Raw genomic sequence first — 26,740 nt, forward strand, 5'->3', positions numbered from 1 at the left:
GAAGTGCCATAGTTTCCGGGTAAGAAGTAATTTTCCACGAATTTTATTTCAAGACCTCAGATTTAGAACTTGAGGTCTCGAAATCAACCATCTAAACGCACACACCTTCGTGTGACAAGGGTGTTTTTTTCTTTCATTCATATCTCGCAAGTTCGATGACTGATTGAGCTCAAATTTTCACAGGTTTGTTATTTTATGTATATGTTGAGATACACCAACTATGAAGGCTAGTCTTTGACAATTACCAATAGTGTTCAAGGTCTGGACAGCGGTTATATGCATGGAATATCTATTGAAATTATGAACCATTTATTGATGCATCCAGTATACAGATTTTGAAATAATTAAAAAGTTATTTATTAATTGATTTTGATCAATAATATCGTGTGACTGTACGGTATTTTTAAGAGTGCAAACATCTTTTTCATCTCAAACTGCTACGTAAAATCAACTGTAATTGCAGTGGATTTTCAAACATTTACAAATGACCCATTATATCTAGTTTTGATGTGTTCGTGGAAAAACAAGTAGAATTTGCTTATTTGGTTCCCCCCCCCCCCCCCTGCAATGCAAGTTTTTACCAAAACGACTTCAAACCAGACGTTATCGAGGATGGAAGGTGTATTTAATGTTTTCTGTGGATGGTTAGCACCAGTTCTGAGAGTTCACTCCTTTATCATGTTATAGGCTTGGAACTTTCATCTTTGAAAGGGCAAGGCCATTTTCACTTTGCAAAGGGCATTTCCATTGGAAAATGCGAAACATTTGAAGGGCACCAAGGCCAGGGGCAATGACCATGATGGCCTGCGTGTAATTCTTGATGATAGCTTACGCATCCGAAAAGGAAAATCGAACTTATAAACGTCTTTGAAGAGACATACTGGTGGTAAAACATGGCTGTGCATCAAAGAATAAGTTTGACAAATATTATTGAATTGTCGAAATCAACTCGAAGAAAATTTCGAAAAATAATTGTTAAAATTACAAAACCTAAGATCCAATGGACGAGTTGCTATAATGTTTCAGCAAAACTGTTCCAGATTACTCCTCATATGAATTTGTACAATTACTCACTCTAAAACCCATTGCATTCAATTAGTATCTATTACGAATATCGATAGTAAATTAAACCAAGTTTTCCAAAACAGAAACAAAACATTAGTAAACAAAATAATATAATATATATGAAGAAACACTCGTTCTCAAAAACCAATCAGACAACCACACTTTGCTTCAGTCGTTTTCAATAAATAGGTGACCTTTCAGAGACAAAAATGAGGTAAAAATAATAATGACCAAACAGAGGTAATTATAATACAAAGGTTGGATAAATGAATCCATAAAAACAGTAGCGGCTGTAAATAGAGAAATTCCTGTTGAGTTCTAAACTCATGAGTTCTTCTACAAGATTGACTTGCAATGAATCCATGCCAAACCAAAACCAAATTAAGCCAACAGTGAGCAGACATGGCAGCTGTTGCAATGATCATTTTCGATCCGGGGAGGGGTGTTGCCTTGCCTGGCACTGAATTCCATCCGGAATCCAAAGCAAATCAACCGTGTACATGAAACTAGTATAATCGTTGTCTGTGGTCTACATGTGAGCGGAAGCAGTGCCCGTTGTAGACACGAAACGACTCGAAGTTTCGTCGTGGTGAGTCTTATCGGAAGCAAGACCATTATCTTGCCGTGAAACTTTCAAACAGCCAAAGGTCTGTTTGATATCTCGCCCGGCGTTGCTGGAGAATGCGAAGTAAATCCAGGGGTTGATGCAGCTCGTCAGACTGGTCAGCAGGAGCGCAATGGCAAAGAACAAAGCTGTAAAAAAAAAAGTGAAAAAAATAGTTATGTCATTCAAAAAGTAAACATACATTTGGATATCGTGGACTGGAACTTTGTTTGTGGAGTGGTGTTTTACCTCTGGGAGCTCGATTTGAATCCAAGCAGGGGCACTTTGTGGTTCTCAGTCCCTGCTTGATTATGTCATTCAAAAAGTAAACATACATTTGGATATCGTGGACTGGAACTTTGTTTGTGGAGTGGTGTCTTACCTCTGGGAGCTCGATTTGAATCCAACCAGGGGCACTTTGTAGTTAGGGTTATCAATCCCTACTTGACTGCGTGGGTTTTCCCTCGAAAAACTGTCACGGTTTTCTTCCCACATCTGGGTTTTCCTGCTTCATTGAATTCTCACTTCTCGTTTGAGAGTTTAAAGATATATTTTAGTCCAAACTATACACGTCAGGTCTCAGTCCATGACGTCACAATATTGTAAACAGCAGTTAATGGTGTGGCGAGATAATTAAGACAACATTTTTACTGAGAACGCAATTAATTTCATTAAAACAAAAAACGGAAGAGGGTGAATTACATTGGCAAGAATACGCCTGGTACAACGTTTCGAATAACGGTGAATCACTACAAGTTTTAAACCCGTTCATGCACTTCGTAGAATAGTCTAACGTCATGCGCAATGTGCCTGGCACTAGACTAAGACGAATACAGTCCATTAAGGTTTGCTTTACCATCTTACCACCGATTTTCATCAAGTGGCTAATGATCAAACTATTGTTTTTTAGTGTAAATTAATGTGGTCACCCCCCCCCCCTTTTTACAATAGATGAAATGCACATAGCGCCATCGACATTATGCACATAACGCCATCGACCGTCAACTGGAGCGGAAGTGGCGGAAAAATGGCAAATTGGCGATTCAACGACAAGAATATCGCAACCAATGTAAAGTAGTTAGGAATTTGATCAACCAGGCAAAGATCATCCATTATTCATCTCAAGTGCAAGAATCTTCAGGAGATCAAAAGAAGCTTTTCAAGATAATTGGTAAGTTGTTGCTCAAACCCAAAACCCCTGTCCTTCCATCCACTTACAATGACCAGGACTTAGCAAATGAGTTCCAGAAATTCTTTGTCACCAAGATTTCAGACATCCGCTCATCATTTTCATCAGTCCCTTACAACGTGTCGCAGACATTGCCACAACTTCAACCAGAGTGTAGACTATCTGTGTTTGAGCCTGCGACTGTTGCTGAGATTCAAAGGGTTATTATGAAATCTCCTTCAAAATCCTGTGAGCTGGATCCAGTGTCAACATCCATGATAAAGCAAAACATCGATATTTTTGTACCCTACATCACTAAGCTTGTAAACGAATCCCTCAGTTCCGGTTGTTTCCCCGATAGCCTCAAAGTTTCCTACATCAGGCCGCTCATCAAGAAACCAAACTTGGACAAGGAGATATTCAAAAACTACAGACCGGTTGCAAACTTAAAATATCTTGGAAAAGTCATCGAACGAGTAGTTTCATCACGTATTTCTGATCACATTCATACTTTCAACCTGTCCGACGTGTTCCAGTCAGCATACAAGCCTTTCCATGGGACCGAGGCTGCACTAGTCCGTGTGAGCAACGATATTCTCTCTGCAATGGACAATGGTAACCTTACAGCACTAGTCCTGCTAGACTTGAGTGCTGCTTTTGACACTGTCGATCACAACATCCTTCTCTCTCGGCTCCAGAATCACCTTGGCATAGAGGACACAGCCCTAGCATGGTGCAAATCGTATCTCTACAATAGAACTCAGCATGTATGTATTGGCACCGCGATATCCGACCCTGTTGTTTTGAACTACTCTGTGCCACAGGGGTCGGTACTCGGCCCGCAGTGGTTTACGCTATACACTTTACCGATTCGTGACATCATCCTGAAATTTAATCTGAATTACCATGTGTACGCAGACGACACTCAGCTATACATCACGTTTAAATCTTCTCAAGAAAACGCCAATGCATCTATTGCAAGACTTGAGAAATGCATTCAAGAGATTCGACGTTGGACACAACAAAACTTCCTGAAGTTAAATGATGATAAGACAGAGTTCCTTCTATTTGGGTCACGTCAACAGTTAACTAAGGTTTCAGTGCCATACATCTCCATCGGTGATGCTCGGATAGCTCCCTCGCTGAAAGCTCGGAACTTAGGGGTTATTTTTGATTCATCAATGACACTTCAGCCACACATCAACAACATTGTTCGTTTATCATCATATCACATCAGGAATATAGGTAAGATTCGCAAGTACTTGGACAAAAGTGCCACTGAAAAGGTCATTCACGCATTTGTTACTTCTCGTCTTGACAACGGCAATGCTCTTCTCTACAGTCTTCCTAACAACCAGATTTCCAGACTTCAACGGCTCCAAAATACTGCTGCCCGCATTGTGACACTGTCTAGAAAATCGTGTTCTATCACCCCCATTCTGAAACAACTACACTGGCTCCCTATCTCTCAACGAATCATCTTCAAGCTGATGCTCAATGTCCACAAAGCTCTTAATGGCAAGGCTCCCCACTATATTTCTGAACTGCTTCAAGTTTACACTCCATCAAGGAATCTTCGATCAAGTTCTATGCTTCTCCTCATTGAACCCAAGTCTCGACACTCATGGGGTGACAGGTCTTTTTCTTCAGCCGCGCCACGCATCTGGAACTCTCTACCACTTAATCTTCGATCTTGTCTTTGTACTGCAAAATTCAAGTCTCTTCTCAAAACTTATCTTATGTCACAGGTTTTCAATGACTAATTTTGTTGTGTCTGTTTTTCTTTGTGTTGTGTTTTGTTTTTGTTTTGTTTTTTGGTTTTACTGCGCCTTGAACACCCAGCAGGGTGGATATGTGCGCATTTACAAGTCTTATTATTATTATTTATTATTATTTGATGAAAACAAGGGAACATTGACCACGTGTCTAGGCACTGCGCACAACTCTCAATCAATGATATCCTTGCACGCGTACACGTTACATCTAAGATGGTGACCAATGAGGTCATTTGCAATCCAACTATAGAAAAGGAAATGCATAAATTACTTACAGTCAAATTGAACTGTTGTCCACACTGACAACATTTGCGCAACGAAGAATGGAGCCCACGTGACCACATAGACGGTTACTATAGTCAGCGTCATCTTGACCGTCTTGATCTTCGCACGTGACACCTTACCGGCCGCCCCGTGACGTCGGTATTGGACCTGCGTTTTCTGGCTGGACTCCTTCTTGGTGACCGTTGGTTGTTGCATCTCAACATGGTCTGGATTCAGTTTGTCCGTCTCGTCGTCCTCCCAGTTGTTATTCTCTTTCTGCGGTGCTGGTTGCTGCGGCGTCTTGGTGTCAGACGACTTGTAATTCTTGCCCATGTTCTTCCAGACGGTGAGGCAGATCATACCGTACATGGCAGCCAGAATCAGGCTGGGTATGACGTAGATAGCCATGGTGAAGAAGGTGATGTAAGCCTTCACCCCTGCGTTGTTTTGAAAGTTAGCTCGGCAATCCATCCACTCTTGATGTGAGTTCGGGGTGCGATTTTTCAGTTTGAAAACAGCCAACTGGGGCAAACTGCATACCACAGCTATTCCCCATGCTATGAGCACCATAACGCGCATGCGAAACGTTTGGTTACGTCGCAGACCCATTAGAGGGTGGCAAATAGCAAGGTACCTGTCTATTGCAGTCATCACCAGGATATACGTGGATAGATAGACAGGGAACAGTTGAAAATACTTGACAAGCCTGCAGACAACATCCGGGGCGTAGAACTTGTACGTAATATCCCATAACATCTGTGGCAAGGTGTATAAGAAAGCTACAGTCAGATCCGCTACGCAAAGGTGTATGATAAAATAGTGCATACGCGACAGGCTCTTGCGTCTACGCCAGAGAACTGCAATGACAATGGTATTACCAACGATTGCCAGTACAAATATAGAAGCTGTGATTAGGATCTCCACTATTGCGAGTTGGTTGTCTCTGGTAGGATGGTATGGTGTTGACGTTGTCATAAGCCCATACGTCGCAGCGCCCTCTTGTGATATATTACTTTCCATTGTATCGGTTGCCACGACTGGTACTCGAGTTGTCAAAACCTGCGAGGGCGTCATCTTCCCTACAACATTCTCACAATAAAGACGAAAAAGGTGTTCAACTTGTTTTGTTTGCGGTAGTTGTTTTTACTAACAACAACAAGCCATTGTTTTGCACAGTCATGCGACAATAAAGCAGTGCGGGTTATTTCACCTGAAGTGTAACGATGGTTTCTCTCTGTCCAACAAAGAATGTCTGCAAAGAAAAGACAAGGCAAAAACAGTTTGTTTTTTATAAAAAGTCCTGTTAATTGTTGTATAAATTCGACTTAACCCGGGAAATGACTGCAGAAGGGGAATACAAAGGAAAGTATTACAGTAATGTTTTTCCCTGAAACTTCAATTCAAAGTGATATTAAAGGCAGTGGCCACTATTGCACTACTCAAAATAATTATTAGCATAAAACCTTACTTTGTAACGAGTAATGGGGAGAGTTTGGTAGTATAAAACATTGTGGAAAACGGCTTCCTCTGAAGTGGAGTAGTTTTCGAGAAAGAAGTAATTTTCCACAAATTTGATTTCGAGACCAAGTTTAGAATTTGAGGTCCCGAAATCAAGCATCTGAAAGCACACGACTTCGTGTGACAAGGGTGTTCTATTCTTTCATAGGTATATCTCGCAACTCTGATGACCAATCGAGCTCAAATTTTAACAGGTTTGTTATTTTATGCATATATTGAGATACACCAAGTGAGAAGACTGATCTTTGACAATTACCAATAGTGTCCACTGGTCTTATATCCCATGCAGAGTTCTCAACATCGCAGCTAAATGTATTCTAACTTGAAGTATAGAGAACGTTGAGAAAGTTGAGAAAACTTCCATTTGTTGCAATCTAGTCTTTGATTGTACTATTGGTGAAATTTAATACGTAATTCGATCCGAGTGCTATATAAACCGGAGTTGCCGGATTTGATGAACCACAGTACTACCCTGACATGAAGTAGTTGCGCTTAATTTGCTTGTAGTTCCGACGTTCCGATGTTTTGTGATGGGAAAAGACTAAAGCTAATTGATCGCTTGTCGCGGGTATTTTTTAATCCCACTGTGGTCGTGCATGCTGACAGCTAATCGAAACGACAACTTGAAATGCTGATGTTCCTTGTAAACGTTTTTGTTCCGGGTACGGTGGGAACGGATTCATCATTTTGCAATAAAGGAATATCAATAACAACTGGTACTACTGGCGTTCTGTAAGCCTTAAGATGTTTGAAATGTTTTCATTCGATCGTCTGGAATGAATGACGTAACTTTGGCAAGGGCTTTGGGAAAACAACTTAATATATATATGCTTTTATTTTAAGAAAACAGCTCACACAAATAGAATACCAACACAGTTCTTAGTGATCGTAATCATTTTTATACGTCAGCTTTTGGTAGTTTTTCAAAATAATATAATAGAAATTGTCTGTAAACTCGTATATTATAATTGAACCACGCTGAATTATAAATGCAAGACATAATTTCGAAAAAAATATATTCCATTTATGTAAATGACACATATCTCCACTCACTGTGAATGGAGATGTATGTAGAAGTTTCAGCTTCATTAGTCTTCAAATTTCTTTAGATAAAAAATGAAAACCAGAGAGCAATGTTTTCAGGAGAGTTGCGTAAAATCGTTGTACTGAGACGAAAACTGTTTTTAAACTGTTTTACTCAGTTTTACAAAAACTTCATCGCCTCAGCAGGTAATATTTCAAGGGAAGCTTTCTACTGTAAATCTGTGGACGTTTGTTTTGTGTCGTTTACCCTTTTTTAAGAACAGTGTAATCTGAGCTAAAAAGACACTATCCCTCCATTCAACAATTAGGTAAACTGGTCTATTAAACTGGATTTGTTTTATATCAAAACAAATCAAACATTAAGGCTTTGCACTTTATGTTCAGATTGGCCACATCCAACACCAGATATTGTATTTCAATCTCATTTGAAACCAATCTTGACACCTGTGGTCTTCATAATAGCCGTCGGAAACTGTGGCGGGAAATATTATGCCCTTTGGGAGATGAATAAATAAATTGGAAATTCAGCCATACCCAATAATGAAAACGAGATAATGACAGTTATTGGAGCAAGTTGTAGCGAGTTTGTGACATGTGTTTTCAGTATTTTCGGGAACATATTTAAAGAGACTGGACACTGTTGGTAAATGTCAAAGACCAGTCTTCTCACTTGGTGTATCTCAACATATGCATAAAATAACAAACCTGTGAAAATTTGAACTCAATTGGTAGTCGAAGTTGCTATGGAACTATGGAAGAAAAAACACCCTCGTCACACGAAGTTGTGTGCTTTCAGATGCTTGATTTCGGGACCTCAAATTATAAACATGAGGTCTCGAAGTCAAATTCTTGGAAAATTACCTTTTTTCTCGAAAACTATGTCACTTCAGAGGGAGCCATTTCTCACAGTGTTTTATACTATCAACCTCTACCCATTACTCTTTACCAAGTAAGGTTTTATGCCAATAAATATTTTGAGTAATTACCAATAGTGTCTACTGCCTTTTAAGTGCAAACTATACCATAGCCGTTATCGGGAATTTTGCTTTCATTTGCTTCTTAAGGAAGATGTGTAACTTTACTTCACAAGTCTGGCACAGAAAAACTAAAGCACGTAAACGTAGTTATATAGAAAGGTTTGCGATAACACCATGTATAATGTGTTGGGGTGGTTCTGAAAAGAACCGTTGGTTTCAACTCTAGTTATACAAAAGTTCTTATTAAGTCGATTGAAGATATCAGTTTATAATTGAAATCATACGCCGTTTTGATTGATAAGAAAGCTTACCTCGGTAACGATTAACACTGACACTAAAAGAAGTGCATGGCTTGCACTGGGATTCTGGTCTGCTTTTCTTTGACAAGAGAACAGCAAGTGTGTTGCACTCTAACCCGTAGCCCTGTGAGCAGAAAATAATGAAACAGATTAGTTTAATTAAAGATGTCTATAAACAAAACCTTTACAATTGAAGTCCAAGTTGGTATACAGTTGCTAATTTTCACCTTTTGTGATAAAGCATTTTTATTTCAATCAGTTATTTTATCATCTGTTTGTCTTCAGGTTTGTTTAACATTTGTTGTGTACTATTCGAAATTGTAAATTAAACATACAATTATTTGGTCGTTGGACCGCAATTGTTTGAGTGTTTTCAAATTAACCATAAACCATAAATTGCCAAACATTAATGTGGAATCCAATGCACCATCAGATGTAAGGCAAGAACATTACATCGTTGAACCCCCATGCAGTCAAACTAAAGTTTAATCCATAGGGGTTCTTTCTATTATGCCAACAGTTTTGCTCAAGCACGTTTTTGCTTTTTACGGGTGTTTTGTCTTCATTTTTGTTTAGGGAAAAATCTCTTTTATCCTTTTTCGTTTATGTTCGATTTTGTTGATGCCCATTAAAAGGTGGCAGTCCCACTGGACCAATAGCAAGGAAGTACAGTCGGTGCTTAAGCCATGATTGATCCACGGAGATAGCTGTTGACAATTTTACGGTTACCGTGCGATAGATTAAAAAACATGGTCCGTAGGTCTCTTGGTGGATGTTTTGGGACTTCGGGAATGTGTGAGCGTGAGGATAAACAGAGTTTTTCATGGGTAGGCGGAAACCAATACTTTGCAATCACAGCTCTTAGACACGATCCATCGATTGTTTTAGAGATTGAAGGTGCAGCATGAGGGAGCTTAAGCATGGTTCAAGAGACATTCCCTAATCGGTTTTGATACATAGTTCTAGCCTGACGTTATTTACAGTCCACAACTTTTGTCCTCGACTTGTTCAGGGAGGAGGCTTAACTTGTTTCCTTTAACTTCTGACATACTAAAACAAAAATGAGAAAAGTGTCGTCAGCTAGGGAGATTAACCAATAAGGTAGTACCTTGTCTAAATATAGTTAAACTTTCAGGGTTTTAGAAGGCGCGGGATTGCGCGAGCATCTAAATAGTGGGTCTTATTATGTCTGCTGGTGTTAGATCTTACTGTACCATCTTCCGTCATCAACAATTTAGAAAAACATGCTGACTAATTCTTACGTTGACTAGAACGTGTGAACTAAAAAAACAGTTTTCGGTTTTCTTCGTTTAGTTTTGAGATAAGATAGTATTCTTAATACAAAAAACTGCTTAACCAAGCCCATGTGCATATATTGTTCTACAAGCGAAACCAGGGCACCTCCAAAGTGACTGTAGCAGTAACGCATAAAGCCTCGAGAGATACCTAAAGATGGCATTAATTAATAGGTAAAATCTGTAATTAGCTATAGAAACTGAACTTCTAATCGATATTAGTTCAGACGGATTAGTTCAGACGACTGTAGGCCAGCAAGCGACAACACCAACATTGCAACACGTTTCTTATCAGTGTCTATTTAACCAGCACATTTTGTCCAACCTTCGTATGTCTACAAAATTTCCCAATTTCCATACATTTTTGTCAGTTCATCATTCATCACAGAGGTTGAAACCTCAGTGATGAAGCCTGTAACCTTTGAAGAGAGAGGTTTTCATTACTTGTTATGTGACCAAAATTACTGCAGTATATTCAACATCATATAAGGGACGTAGAGGAGGTGCCCAGGGCAAGATGTCTGAGTAACGACATTCTATCCAAAACTCTTGTATTATCTAACTTTTTTTTACTCATGAAAAAAAAAAATCTCATAAAATAGAAAAGATTGTGGAAAAACCTACGTGTGTGCCCCAAATAATAAGCGGTAGCTTCAAGCGAAATTATTTTCGAGATAATTTACCAGTTTGGTTGAAGCTCGTACACGGTTTCGGTGTCTGAAAAGAGAAGCTGACAATATTGTTCTTGTTTGAAACGAATCGTATCTCAAATTGCCAATTCAACTTAATTGCCCCCTGGGCAAGAAAAACTACTCCAAACCTAATCCAAAGTTCGCCCTTAAACTATCCAGCTTCGTTGACCAACCCTATAAACTTTTCAAGGGAAGCATTTGCCTACAGTTTGACTACAGTGTATTCAGTTGATTGGAGGATATTTTACGGCATACCTTGCTTTACCAAAGCGCACTTAATGGCCTATAAAACATTGACGACTTTTTAACCCCCTAAACACAAGGACAATAAATTTCTTCATTGATTAAAACAGAATTTTCAACCGATTTTCCATTTGTTGCATAGTGCTTTCTTACTGGTATTCAGCTGTTGTTTGCTTGTCCTGAAAATCATGTGGAAGTTTGGTTGGCATTCCTGTTTTTATCAAGGGTGAAACTTCATGCTAAGCAAATGTTTGTGCTTAGCAGCTCTATGAAATAGGGCCCTGAAGTGACATGCCCATAAATGTAATAGCTCCAATTCTGTACAAATGTAACCCGACCGGAACTAAATGTAGCACCAATCGTGTGACTATCATGTGGCCAGAACCTAAATGTAGCTCCTATTTTGTACCTATGTTTTGTTATGTGACCCAACCCCAAATATAGCTCAAATCGTGTATAATGTGACCCGCACCTAAATGTAGCTCCAATCTTGAGTATATCATGACACAGACCTTAATGTAGAACGAATCTTGTACCAAACAATACGACCTACAGCCAATTTCACGAAACGTTAGGATAAATCCCATCTCGAGCGAGGACATAGGATGGGTTCAATGCGTCCTATAACGTCTTCGGATACGGAATTTAACTCGTCCTAAGTCCTGGTGAAATCGACGGCTGCACCCTAATGAAGCTCCAATCTTATATCTAATGTGACCAGGGGTCGATTTCACAAAGAGTTAGGACTAGTCCTAACTTAGGACTAGTCCTGGCTCAGGACTAGTCCTGGGAGATATACAAAACGTGTGGCTAGTTCTAAGAGTAACTAGTCGTAGCTCGAGATAAGACTAGTCTTAACTCTTTGTGAAATCCACCCCTGAACCTTTAGTAAACCTAGCTCCAATGTTGTAACTATAATTCTAGGTCAGACCTGACTGTAGCCATACCCTCCCTACACGTATTTGTATTGTATCGAGCTTGTTGAAATGGGGACCGCACTTAACACATTTTAAATTGCATTGGAATTTAAAAAGTTTATAATAACGTTTGTAGCCTTAATTTTATTTTGACTTTTTTTATTATAACCGGGAAATTGGAAATAGAAAAATAGGAAAAGAAGTTAATGGAAATTAAAGAAAAAGTTAATGGCACTCCTTTGTGTGTTTAAAGCCATTGGACCCTTTCGGTAAAAAAAAAAAAAAAAAAAAAAGTTCAAAGATTTACAAATAATTTACAGGGTTTACAGAAGGTAATGGTGAAAGACTTCTCTTGAAATATTAGTCCATGAAATGCTTTACTTTTGGAGAAAACGGTAAAACAATGTAAATTCTCGTTAGCGAGAATTACGGATTTATTTTAAACACATGTCATGACACGGCGAAACGCGCGGAAACAAGAGTGGGTTTTCTCGTTATTTTCTCCCGACTCCGATGACCGATTGAGCCTAAATTTTCACAGGTTTGTTGTTTTATATATAAGTTGTGATACACGAAGTGTGGGACTTGGACAATACTGTTTACCGAAAGTGTATAATGGCTTTAACTCAATTGAACTTTCTCCTTTGAATGCTTTATTCTATATTCCTTTTTCTTGGCGAGATGTGGCAGCATTCGAAGCACGGAGCAACCCAGTTACACAGTGGGCACTGTAATGTGAAATTGCGTTGATTAACTTTGCGGAACTTCCATCTCTTGTAAAAACCGGTTGTTGTACTAGCTCTTCCTTTTTTACCCTATCCACCAAAGCTTAATAGTGAGGTCAGAACTTGCACCTAATCAATGCAGTGAATAAATACATACGATCAAAGGGGGTCATTACGTATTGTACACTCATCTAGAATGTATCCCTTCCTGTTCTTGACGTTCTATTTGCGTTTTCTAAGTGGCCATCGTTCATTTTTATCCTTCGTACTTTGTCCTCTGATTCTGTCGAAGGAATATTAATATGTTGCCTTATATCAATCGTCAGAAATTATCGTTAGCTGCAAGTGCTCAGAGTTATTTTAGAAATTCACATTCCGAATGCCTTCCAATTTCTTTGCTGTCGTTAGATTTTCTCGGTGTTGTGTTTTAAGGTATTACACCGAACTGTTTAAGCAGATTGCGGGTTGATCCTGCCCACAGAACTCAGAGAGTGTAAGCTATTTAATAGTTTATCGTAAGTAGGTTCGCTCTAAAGAAGCATGAAACAGGAACACAAGTACAACTTAGGCCATTGTTTTCATATTTACTGAAATATGAAAAATTGTTGATATAACATTGAATTGTGTCTCATGTGGTAATCGCCATGAGAGTGTAGTGCATAAAAGTATATCTAATATTATGTCCTCGTGCAATAAACATTTAGGGTACGCATTTTTGAAGGATTCATTGATTGAACAAGTCTTAAAAAAAATATTTGTGAAAAACAATGTAATCTATCAACACACATATTAAAGTAATTTTTTCCATTATGTTGAAACTTAAAAGCACACTTTTGGTAATGACTAAAAATAATTGTTAGCATAAAAATGAATTTGTTAACGAGCAATGGAGAGCTGTTGATAGTTTAACCCATCGTGAGAAACGGCTCCCTCTGAAGTAACGTAGTTTTTGAGAAAGATTTTGCGTTGCAAAGCATAAGCAAAAATACATGTGTGTTCTTTAACACGACAGTTTCATGTCACTTATTGTTTCAATTCAAGTAAACACTTAAACCAACACAATGCACGGTTTATCCGAATACCATAATAACCACAAGTACTGAGCCTTAACATAACATAACATTAACAATCAACATTTATAAGGCGCAATTCCATCAAGATCAGAGCGCACTAGAAAGAAATAAACTTGGAAAAAGGTGAGTCTTATGAGGACTTTACGAAAAGCAGAAAGAGTTAGATTCCCTAGTAGTGGCAGTGCCAACACACATCTGTGTACATGGCTAAAACCAAAATTAATATAAATATGCCTTGATACTGAAATGCAGAAAGAATCATCTATATACTTAATAAGTCACTCATTTTTGAAACGAGATTAATATTGCAACTTTTAATATAACAAAACCGAGAGCATACGAGCAAAATACTCTACCCTATTTTGATGCAATGGATACCGGTATAGTTTTGCTGTTATTGAAGACAGGGGTTTTAACAATGATTAATAGCACCTCTGCTTCGGTAAAAACCACCGGTAATACTGGCTTGGAAGTTAGCCTATGTGATTACCTGATGCCACAATTTACGGTCTCATTGAGCAAATTAATCACCGCTGCTGTGACAAGATAATGTATGATGAACCCATAAAGGAAAGCATCTATTTAAAGATACTGACATCTTCTTCTTCTGTTTCTTCATCGACAAAACAAAAACGCAAAAGAAGTGACGTCAAAGATGAATTATGTAAGAAAGATTTGCTTAGTAAAATCAGATTACCGGCAAAGACTCCGCTCAATTGTTATTCAAAGTAAGCAACAGCTAAATACCAGTCACAGGGAATGTACATGTCATGAAATTGTGGCCAGTAACATGTGTAAAATAAGCAAGCCATTTTTGTGCTTAAGCAAATATTTTGCTTAAGCAGCTCTATGAAATTGGCCCCAGGTGTGTTCATCACGCAACGATACGGATAAGCCTTTTTGACATTATGGCTTTTTGACATATGGAGGACACAATGCTACAACAACACATGGGTACATTTGTGTGTATACACCCTAACGAAACAGTACACTCCTATCACGTCCGCCATACCTCAAAAAGGCTTATTGTATAGAGAACCAGCTCGGCTGAGTATTCGTCAACTAACCGGTTTATTACATCAACACATACATCTTGTTTTACACAGTCCTAACTAAGCGTTGCTTGATAGTAAACTTCTACGTGAAACATTTAAAAGGATATAACCAAAGTCGATACCATTGTCATTATATGTATATTTGGTTTGCGGTAACACCATGTGTGTATCTACTTGCCAGTATTATGGCTTTGTCAGCCTACCGGGATACTAGTACACAAACTTCAAATAAAACAGGCTTGTGAGACTTCTTATTAGAGAACACAATAGCTTTATTTAATAACTTAACTTACGAAACTTAGGTAAATTAAAGACGGAGACTCCAACCTCCCAGACCAGGCTAACGGCTACTGGCGATCATAGGCCGCGCCCTGGTATAAGTACAATACCCCGTACTTAATTAGTATTCATAATATTACTACGCCATCATACGAAAAGTAGTCCCATAACACCAGGTAGAGACAGTCTCCTGACGATGACTAGAGCAAGCTAGTCGAAACGTTGAGACCAATTTCAGAACTGACTCCGCGGCAGTACAGTTAATTACGATCCTATAAGCTAAAGTAGTAGTCCAGTCTAATTTCTATACCATCCGCCCTGGTAATAGTTAAAAAGCAGGACAGTTCTTTTCAGAACTGAGAAGTCTCCCGAACCTCCGATTATCTACTCCACGGCAGTAGAATAAAGCAAGACAGTTCCCTAAGAACAACTCTACCTGGCAAGTAGATACACACATGGTGTTACCGCAAACCAAATATACATTGATACCTCACCATGCAATGCCTCAAATCCTATATTGTCATTATACTGAAAAAATAAGGAGTGAAATCATGCGCATCAATAAGTTCAGACTAAGACAATGCAGCGGCTGCAAACATTGCCATCTGTTCTGACTAACGAAAACAAATGTTGATACCATAGTCGTTAATAAATTCAGACTATACAATAACTACAATTGAGACCGGGGCTAAAAAAATTAAGTAATCGAAAATAATTATGCAAAAAAAGAAGTAACAAATTACACGACAGTTGAACAATAAAACAAAAGCAAATGTTCAGTTAACAAAAATGATTAAGGAAGTCGAGTTACAAATCCAACTCATCGTGCTACTTATGAGAATACCTACCATGGTCGCGTGTTAATTTATAGCAAATAAATGTAATACAGTTTTAATGTTGTAATTAAATTATAGCCGACACCTGTTAAACACTTCAAATAAAGCTGCTGCGAGATCACTTCATTGTTTGTCTTTGTTCAATAATGCTGATATTGTATTCCGTAATAATAATAAATGCTATGGCAGCAATAGATTTGACAACACAAGTGGTTTTGAGTAAGGCTTTATGTGGGAATGTTTCATCTCACTGTAGTTGTTGCTGCATTGCCTCAAAGACTGGCAAATTTCCTCCATGATTAAAACAAATGTTGACAAAGCTTGACACAGATTGATCCCGTGTTTGCATTTAGCTTGTGCAACCAAGAAAAAGAGGGAGGTTTGGTCTGGGCAAACTAAAGAAAAGAAATATCATTTGTACCGTCAGCAGGTCTCTAAACTCGTGGACCAGCTCAAATGTATGTTTACTTTGCAGCATACTGGCTGGAGTTGTTCCCCCTCCCCCTATCGATTGCTACGATTTAGTATTGTACAGAGATGAACATTGATGGATCGTGTGCTCAATTACGAATGAAAAGGTACAGCAGCGAGTTCAAAAGGTTGATACGGTGGGCCAACAGAGCTGGCGAGATCGAATACCGATGCATGGGTTAGAAGACACAGTCGTTTAAACCTGAACTGTGCGAAATCAAGTTATAACAGCACAGTTTCATTGGAATCTTAAAAGAACATTACAGAATTGGTTTTGCTAGCAAAAACAGTTACTGCCAGTGTAAGGACTTTATGTAATCCACCATAATATACACAAACTGACAAACCTGTAGAGGTTCGATATCGACCGGCCATCTGGATGCCGAGAGAACAGTTAAAAATAAAACGATTTCAAATGTTGCATTGTATCGATACCAAAACAAAAATGAATAAAACGCCTAACGCGAAAATATATTATTTATTTCTTACCAAGTATGAAATTTCAGAAAGAAATATTTTGAGGGATGTTTTCTACGATCATCACCATTAGACCGTGTAAGTTTGATGTGAATCTACGACCATCATGATTGTTTCTTACCAACGCTATACATCAACATTTCTGGATGTTATTAACATTCTTTGCACTGTGGTCGATTGTGTAACTCGGAAACCAAAATAGATTAAGTTTCCACTTTTCCAAGCACGAGGGTACACAATTTAAAAAAACATTTAGACGAGATGCACAGATGTTGACGTTGAAACAATCAGTGCTGTTGACGAACAGAAAACGCAGAGAAACTTTTTGAGGTAACTGATTGACAATCAATGTCTTTAGAAATAAAAGTCTTAGAAAGATAATTATACATTTAATGCTTTACATTACCAAAAATATTAACAATGCGGGAAAAATATTGTCGAACGCAGATATCACCCTTTTTTCAGCAACCCGATTTTTTTTTCAATTTACAAACACATTTCTTTGTAACGTAGGTCTTCTCTTCGTCCGACGACAATTCCATGTATGAGAAAGGAGTTTGTTTGTTTGTTTTATGTGTGCTTTCTGACTGTCCCTCTCTGTTCCTGTATTTCCTCTTCACAGCTTATGTTACACTTTACCTGTTCATGTCTTTGTGTCGTCTTAGAGAAAGACTCTGCTAGTGTCGAAGCGTTGGGCCAATAACTATCTTTTTCGTATAATATACCATAGGTCCCTTCGGTTGGAACGGCTAATTCCAATTTCTCAGATAGGAATTTACTCTTAATTTATTTTCCTATATGTCTTCCTCCTTTACCTGAAACATTCATCAGCTATAAGAAGAAACTATAAATAAATAGTGAACTTTCTTTGTAACGTAGGTCTTCTCTTCGTCCGACGACAATTCCATGTATGAGAAAGGAGTTTGTTTGTTTGTTTGTTTTATGTGTGCTTTCTGACTGTCCCTCTCTGTTCCTGTATTTCCTCTTCACAGCTTATGTTACACTTTACCTGTTCATGTCTTTGTGTCGTCTTAGAGAAAGACTCTGCTAGTGTCGAAGCGTTGGGCCAATAACTATCTTTTTCGTATAATATACCATAGGTCCCTTTGGTTGGAACGGCTAATTCCAATTTCTCAGATAGGAATTTACTCTTAGTTTATTTTCCTATATGTCTTCCTCCTTTACCTGAAACATTCATCAGCTATAAGAAGAAACTATAAATAAATAGTGAACTTACGGGCACAGCCACGTGTAAATCTCTCTTGCGGAAGAGTAGGCTCAGAATAGAGCCCGTTGTTTCTCCTATTCGAAACGTCGCGAGACTCACACCTTCTCTTTCCAGAGCAAACACTCCCACAAAAGAGATCTACACACGGTTTTATCCGTAAGTTAACTATTTATCTATAGTTTTTTCTTTTATCCACGCCATGCTTATTCGTCAGCTAGGTAATTAATGTACGTTAAGTGACAGCTCTGCAGCTACCTCAGTGCGTGTGGCTGTACTTTCTACCATTGAGAAAATTACAACGAGAGGATCGCATTTCTAATTGACACTACTTGAGTAAACCTGGCCCCCTTGAGTACCGCCCCCTTAAGGTACTTGTCTTTTTTGTAGAAAGAAGCCGGTTATTAATATTAACGCGTTAATTGTTTGCTCAAAATATTTGCCAAACTGGTTAAATTAATTTTTCAAGTGCCGTCTCTGCTTGGTGCTGTAAACAATAGGGAAACACTTGATGAATGGTTACCTGAAATAACTGTTAATTACACGTTAGACACTGCATCAAAGTGATTCACAAATACTTTAAAGGCACTGGACACCTTTGGTACTCTCTTGGTGTAAAAGAGTGAAAATTTCACTCTCTTGTCCGAGTGGTGTCAGTTCCACTCCTTTGAGTGTGAAAGTCAATCTGTGTCACTCCTTTTGAGTGAAACTGGAACAAACTTCACTCTATCGAGTTTAAAGTACCCGTCTTTCATTCTAAAAAGTTGTCCGATGCATATGACTCTTTGCAAGAGTGGTATAGCGGACAAAGCGATTGTTTTTTTCACTCTTTTACACGAAAAGAGTCCTATGTGAAAAGCCAGTATTCTCACTTTGTGTATCCCAACATAAGTATAAAAAAAAAAAATTAAAAAAGCAAATCTGTGAACATCTGAAAAACACCCTTATTGCACAAGCTTGCGTGCTTTCAGCCGCATAATAAAAAGCTCCAGGCCTGAAGTTTGTTAATGTTATTTGTGAGAAATTACCTCTTTCTCAATACTACGTCACTTCAGAGGGAGCCGTTTCTCACACTGTTTTATTATATCAATAGCTCTCCATTGCTCGTTACCAAGTAAGTTTGAGTTACTAATAGTGTCTAGTCCAAAGCAATATACATACTTTAAACTAAAACTGTTTTTAAATAAAAGTAATACAAAATATCGTGTAATAAGGTGAAGGTGTTAGGCTGGTGCAATTTGAAGATAGCAAGCACTTTGAACACATTATACAGACGTGCAGATATATACAGACCTTAGGCTTGAATACCAAACAACGGAGGGGTTGGGGATTCGTTTAAATTACATGAAAGACAAACCACCAGGAGGAGTTTGGGGCGATCCTATTTGATATGAAGCACACTAGACCTTTCTGAATAATACGTCAGATATCACAGGGCAGGTGCACCCTAAACCCAACAACTACAAATACCCGCTCACCCTGCCAAATACACCTTGAACAACCTCAAACTGCCCGAATACTGGAATAAAACGACGCCTATGGCTATAGTGTCAGAGCGGAAATTAGTGTTTGTTGGACTGGTGGGTTTGTGCATGATCTTATAGCTTTATTTTCTTTACCAATGGGTGTTAAGAAAGCGCCAGTGTGCAGACAATTCCAAAAAAAACTTTGGGATTTGAGTGTATTGCTCGTGATTAAATGCTCATCGGTTTGATCTTGTGGAAGAGAAACAAAATATTTATTGTGCAAAAACGTACGGTTTTGTAACATGTACAACAATAAGCCATTCCAACAGCTTTTTATTATTCTTATTCCATATACTGCATCTCTTTGGAACTCCTTGCCTGGTGCATGTTTCCACCCATCCTACAATCTAGACTGTTAAGAGGAATGTAGATTCCTACCTTCAGCTTAAAGTTAAACAAAAATTTAAAAAAATCGTCTATAGCCCATACCAATATACGAATTTGCATACAAAAAAGACCGTATTTTTTAAGTATAAACCATTCTAGTCATTTCTAAGCTCGCATTGTCCTGTCTTTGAAACGTTATATAAATCATCGAACGTATGGTTGAGAAAAACATACAGATTTTATCACTGCTTTGCCAGTAGAAAGGAAATTGACGATCAGTCGTTGTTTGTTTTCCGTTTTGTCCAATAAAATTTGTGCTGTTCGTTTCTTGATACCTGACAAATGACCTTGTTTTCATTTTCTCTCCGGCCCCAACTCAATTGCCTACTTTTGTTATTTATAATAACACTCAAAAGTCCAGCTTTTGTCCGCGTCCTTGGAAAATAAAATATGTTGTTTTATTTTCTCTTCTAACCTAAACCAACATCCTACTTTTGTTGTAACAATGAAAAATTGCACCTTTTTCACAGTGTCCTTGGGGGAAAACAAATGAATACCTTCATTGCTCTACGCATTAAAATTAACTGAAACCAACCAAGCAAAGTACAGAAAGAAATGTCACCATCGCCAACTAATTTAAATGAGTAGAGGGAAGATCACTGTATCTCTTATAATCCATCTGCAACAGTAGCAAAAGCTAATACCAGATAAACAAACTTTCAGCTGCTTGCTAAATATTTCATTCCAATACAAACACTGCTGCCTTTCCGATTTATACTCGCCCATTCATGTAACATATCTGAGGATATAAACATCAGAGAATCAAGAAAGGATCAGACTTACGGAGTTCGGTTGCTCTGCAAATTCACATTCCACTTCAGTTCACCTCTTAGTACCGTCCAACTAACTCTACAAGTCGCTGACAAAAAGAACCAGCATCCGCGTGCAGCGATCAGGATTCAAATAATAACGGCTACATGTACACGTCTCTATCAGTGAACACACATGCCGTACTTGCATGGTCCGGTATCCCGTCGTTGTTTGCAGTCGTCACGCAGCGTTTGAATGAGTTCCAATCACAGCGGAGATTTGAAGTCGGTGTGTCATGACAAACGAGGTGTGTGGTTTTATAGTCAATTCATTCCTCTGTCGACCACGCTGTGTAGAGCGTTAAACACAAATTCTCCACTCTCTTCGCTGTGGGCCAAGCGCGGCACGAGAACCATGTAATTGGACCAATAGGAGGCGACAGTCTTACGGGGAAAAGTCACGCAGGACGTAAGAGAGCAGCCAAAAAGAACTCAAGATATTTACTCAGATAATGAATACTTAAATTGGTTTCATTCTGAAATCAACATGAAATATACATAACTTCAAACTGTTTACAGTAATAAATGAAAATTTTTCTTTGAATGTAATTTTTAGAAAAATATTTGAATATTTTATCATATTCTTCAATTACTTGTCAATCGAGATCGCAATGTATAAATTATTTCATCTGCACGGCTGTGTACATACTAATGAACACTGATTTATGAATTATAGAAATGATTGGTTTAATTTGCAGTTTGAAACGAGCCTGTACACAAATTGTTGAGGCAAAGAAGATTTGTTTTGTGTAATGCATTGTATTATACTCGGTGTATATGAGTAATGCATTGTACATCAACGGTGTATAGGAGTAAATTTTTAAAATTAAAATCACATTGTATTCTAGAAAAGAAAAAAAATACGATGAATCCAAAAGCGCAAGCACCAATGACAGGACGGATATAAACATATCAAACACGAAGTAAAAACCAAAATGAATATTCTTTATCCCCGATGCAAATTTAACATATATTATACGAAGTTACGAGTTCATTTTTGTTGTGCGCAGCCTTCGAGGAAGACTCTGTTGGTATATTCTTTTTGTTGGTAAGCAGTTTGCTATTTTATGATTTACGAAGTAAACAATTATACATTAAAACAAACTCTCTGAGTAATTTACTTTCTTAGATCATACTCAGCTCTCCAATAAGAGTTTCTAAACAAATCGTGAACAGCAGATTACTTCCCGAATCATTATATTTTATTGGTTTCTATGCGAATATTAACCAGATGCCACACTGAAGAGAATAGGACAGGGACATTACGGTAGGTCGACGTTTTCCCTAGGTAATTTATTTTCGGTGCTGATGACATTTTAACCGTGTATAATTGTGTCTTTGTTGCACTCAACCAAGAGGTTTGGTCAGTGGAACATAATGAACTGTCTTTTTAATAAAGGAATTGCATATAACCTTATATTTGACATTTCAGAGTTAGCTAACATGTTTGTGTTAAATTCGGATGTGTGAGGTTTTGGACATGCCTAAGATGTACAAATTAAAGCAAATACATCTCAGAAAAGTACCCACGAAATCACATGAAATAGTTTATTTTAAATTTCAACAGTGGACATTGGCCACCTTTGGTTAAAACTGTCAAAAAGACCAGTCTTCTCACTTGGTGTATCAAAACATAATATGCACAAAACAACAAACCTGTTAAAATTTTAACTCAACTGGTCGTCGAAGTTGCGAGATAACCCTTGTCATACGAAGTTGTGTGCTTTCAATTGCTTGATTTCGAGATCTCATAATAATTATGAGGTTCCAAAATCAAGTTCAAATATTTCATTAGAAAATTACTTCTTTCTCGAAAACTACGTTACAGTTTTTCACAATGTTTTATACTATCAACAGCTCAACATTGATAGTTCACAAGTAAGTTTTTACGCTAGCAGTGGTTACCATTAGTGTCCAATGACTTTAAAGTGCGTTAGAAATCAGCAGTGGAATACTGTGCCTACGGATTGCAAGAAAATTCACATGCAACCAGTTGAAGACAGGAAAGAACACATTCACACACCCACATAAGTTAATTTAACATTCAGTTGTCTCGAGGATAACAATTCACTATTAGAAAAACGGGCCCATGTAGTGTTGTTTTTTGCCTCCGAGTTACCTGTAAATATTGTCTCGTGTGACATAGCCCTAAGAGATAATATAGTTGAGGGTTGTAAATGTGGAAATTAGAATAAGAGCAAACGTTTAAGGGCTTTGTTTCGGTATTTGATTAAATTTGGGACAACAAACTCTGGCTGTGTCATTAAGAGTGTATGCCTTAACGCGAAATTTGTCAAAATGTTCAGAAGCTTCAAGTCAGAGCCATGAGGGCGTTTTCCATCCCTTCCTTTTGGTGGTTTGGTTGAATTTAAATTGAATGGAGAAAGTGTTACATCTTCGGCTTAAAGGCACAGGACACTCTCGGTAATTACTCAACATAACAGTGTTAGCATTCAAACTGACTTGGTAACGAACAATGGAGAGCTGTTGATAATATAAAACATTGTGAGAATTAAGTAAGGTAGTTTTTGAGAAATGGGTAATTGCTCACACAAATATTAAACTACATCAGGTATGAAGCCTTTTTAGGCATATACAAGCACACAAATTTCTTTCCTTATTCCATTGCACCTTTGACATCCAATTGAGTCAAAATTGTCATAGATTTCTAGTTTGTGCGTATGTTGTGATACACCGAGTGAGAATACTGGTCTTTGACCAAAGGTGTCCAGTGCCTTTAAGGTTGAAGTTTGGATACAAACCGTTACAGATTTGTTTTTGTTTCTGGGTTGCATTTGCTGATGTTTACATTTTTACATTAATGCCAGTCCGTGCACACATACTCTTCTCTCTCTCTTTATCTGTTTTGTTTTGTAAGTGTGTGGTTTTGTTGGATGCAACCTTTCGGGCCTAAGGGTTGTTCAAAATTATCAGAAAATTCAACAGTTCAGATGACGTCATCTCAAATTGTCTGCCCAAACCAAACCACTTTGACTCTTCGGATTGTAACCATTAGCGGGAAGTGTTATTGTTACTCGGCCCTATTCCATAGAGCTGCTAAACACCAAAAAGTTGCTTAACATGAAATTACTGCCTCGACAAAACAGGATTACCAACCAAATGTCCACATGTTTTCTAGGACGAGCAAACAATAGCTGAATACTATTACCAAGCAATATGCATCAAATATGATTTTAATTGTTAATCTTGTTTTTTTTACCAAGGAAGTAACTTCATGTTAAGCACATTTTGGGGCCTAGGTGAGTTGTAAAGCACAGTAACTAAAATGCATGATGTGCTGCAGTGTGACGGAATCTTTCATCGGCTAGGGTCGGTCCAGATTGCCTTTGTATACGTGCTGGGTTTACATGGCGACGCATTGGGAAGTGGCCTGAGCTCTAACACACTATTATAGAGAGAGAGATAGAGAGTTATATAGGTGAAACCTGTCACAGTTGTTGACATAGAATCTGACTGTTTGTATATAGAGGTAATACAAGCACTAGGTGTTGCATTGTAAACAGTTTTATAATCAACAATCATCTTTATAATTTGCGTGTTTGCTCGGGTAGACATGAACTTAGAGTACTACCTTTCGTTTTGGAGTATTTGTCTCCAAAATGTAAAGAGCCAATATTGTTTTATATTGGATCGTTTGGAGGAAGATTTTAAATAAACCAGACCAGTTGTACAACTTCGATTTTCCAAAACATGGTTCCATATTCCAGAATTGGCTCAGCGTGTGGCGGTATTGAGAGCCCCTGTTCAAGTGGATTTGATCATAATAACTTTTATCCAATGTTAAACGAATATGCAGAAAATATCTTTTCTTTTATATCTAATTGAGCCTAACTATGTAAGATGAAATCAGATATACATTTTCAATCAGCATCCATCCATCAAAGAGATTGGCAGTTGGAAGATGGTCGAAATAGCGAAGAGGTAAATAACCGCTTCTATTGTATTTTATTTTTTTCAAATTCACTTATTTTCTATTAATTGTTTTCTAATTAAATTGAAGTTTTGCCTTCATGGTTTAAAAAACAACGCCTGATATTTTATGCTTGGGCATATAGTTTTATAATCATCCCTGAACGACCTTACGTATTTTAAAATGTAAGTTGGTAATTATCAAAGACCAGTATTCTTAGTTTGTGTATCCCGTCATATGAAAAAAATAACAAATCTCTTGGCATTTGGACCGCATTGATCACCGAAGTTGCAAGAGAATAAATTGTGTGGTGTTTCTTTTTGTACAAATGTGTGTGGTTCCAGAAGCCTAAACAAACTACCAGGTCCGAAGTCTTCTAACATTTGAGTGAGAAATAACCTCTTTTGGAAAACTATGAATAACTTCAGAGGGAGCCGTTTTTCACAATGTGTTATGCTGTCAACAGCTCTCGATTGCTCTTTACCAAATAAAATGTTATGTTAACAATTATTTTGAGTAATTACCAATAGCATCAAGAGGAACAAATGGTGGCCTTTAAGAACAGAAGAAGTTAATTTCAATTTCAATCTCTGCGTTCAATATCTAGACAGGAGGTGTGAGTGTCGCCTCCCAGCTCCTTAGCAATAATCCCAGGCCAATTTCCCTCCGTAAGACCCACCGGTTTCACTTTACGCTGTTCGGTTTACTCTCACTCCAAACAACGGATCAAAGCAGATGGGTCAGGTTTCTTGAAGAGCTTCCCTGGCAAATGATCATCTGCGATTGCAGTCAGTCTTAAAGACACTCTAGGGCCAAACTGCCGATCTCAACACTGTCTACACATCTGTTTCGTGAAACGACAAAAGACACCCGCATAATATGCACACACTTGATTTCAATTGAGCTGCTTGCATTCTTTTAACAGCACAAAGTACTATTTAAGATTGCCATGTGAAAAAACAATTTAACTAAAGTGGCTAAAATGTATTCAATTTTTTTTGTTTTATGAAAACTTGTAAGTGTGTTTTTAAGAAATTATAACTTCTACAGCTATGTGATGAGAAAACCACACCATTTGGATGAAATTATTACGTTGAAAAGAAGAAGACGACGATCTTTTATATTAAACTAATTTTATGAGACAAAAAGAGATTCTGGGAACTGCTTCATTAGTTTTGAAAGAAATATTAATTAAGGGCAGTGGACACTATTGGTAATTACTCAAAATAATTATAGCATAAAACTTTACTTGGTAACGAGTAATGGGGAGAGGTTGGTAGTATAAAACATTGTAAGAAACGGCTCCCTCTGAAGTTGAGTAGTTTTCGAGAAATAAGTAATTTTCCACGAATTTGATTTCGAGACCACAAGTTTAGAATTTGAGGTCTCGAAATCAAGCATCTGAAAGCACACAACTGCGTGTGTCAAGAGTGTTTTTTTCCTTATTGTTATCTCGCAACTCCGACCACTGATCTAGCTCAAATTTTCACAGGTTGGTTATTTTATGCATATGTTGAGATACAGCAAGTGAGAAGACTGGTCTTTGACATTTACCAATAGTGTCCAGTGTCTTTAAACAATTAACTAGAGAATCTAATACGAACACTACCTTGGCCAAACCAGGTAGTTGCTGTCTACCGAAATTTGAGCTAATCTCCAGATACCATTTTTCACTTGTTTCGGATCCATTTCAATCCCTTCTGTTACATAGGCCTTTTATTCATTTACATGCATTCAATTTATCACGGTCAAATTCTCTGTTAAACCTAACAAGCAAACAATATTCCGTGCGGTCAATCCCGCCTGACAGAAAGTTAATAGTTAACATGATCCAGTTATTTTAAGACTTTGTCCTGGGTCATTAATTGCGGTTTTGGTCATCTATTTATACCTTTATACAAAAGTCAATCGGTACTGTCGCTGCCTCTAGTGGTCTACTGCAAGATGTGTGTATAAAGAGTTGCAACAATTTTTGACCAGACGCCATTTTCAGCCCGTTATTTTACGTTCTATACTTTTATTCATTCAACTGCATTCAATCAATGACGGTCAAACCATAGAACAAGGAAATGGTCAAACACTCTG

At 37.9% G+C, this 26,740-nt stretch overlaps 1 protein-coding gene across 1 annotated transcript; it reads right to left on the minus strand.

The window, feature by feature from the left end:
- Positions 1 to 541: 541 nt before the first annotated feature.
- On the minus strand, positions 542 to 20,941 carry LOC117291110 (oxytocin receptor-like). The gene is made up of 4 exons (XM_033772639.1): positions 20,699 to 20,941; positions 8,727 to 8,838; positions 4,888 to 6,128; positions 542 to 1,818 (listed from the first exon to the last, which is right to left on the minus strand). The coding sequence occupies exons 3-4, from the start codon at positions 5,948 to 5,950 to the stop codon at positions 1,595 to 1,597; spliced, it is 1,287 nt and encodes a 428-aa protein (XP_033628530.1). The 5' UTR covers positions 5,951 to 6,128; positions 8,727 to 8,838; positions 20,699 to 20,941; the 3' UTR covers positions 542 to 1,594.
- Positions 20,942 to 26,740: the final 5,799 nt, after the last annotated feature.

Source organism: Asterias rubens, chromosome 6 (assembly GCF_902459465.1).
Source record: "Asterias rubens chromosome 6, eAstRub1.3, whole genome shotgun sequence".
Lineage (NCBI taxonomy): Eukaryota > Metazoa > Echinodermata > Asteroidea > Forcipulatida > Asteriidae > Asterias > Asterias rubens.

Coding starts and splice junctions, on each gene's coding strand:
- LOC117291110 (XM_033772639.1), bottom strand. CDS start 5,950: ATGACGCCCTCGCAGGTTTTGACAACTCGAGTACCAGTCGTGGCAACC. Junction 1,819..4,887: donor GACAACAGTTCAATTTGACT/GTAAGTAATTTA, acceptor TTTTTTTTACAG/CTTTGTTCTTTGCCATTGCG.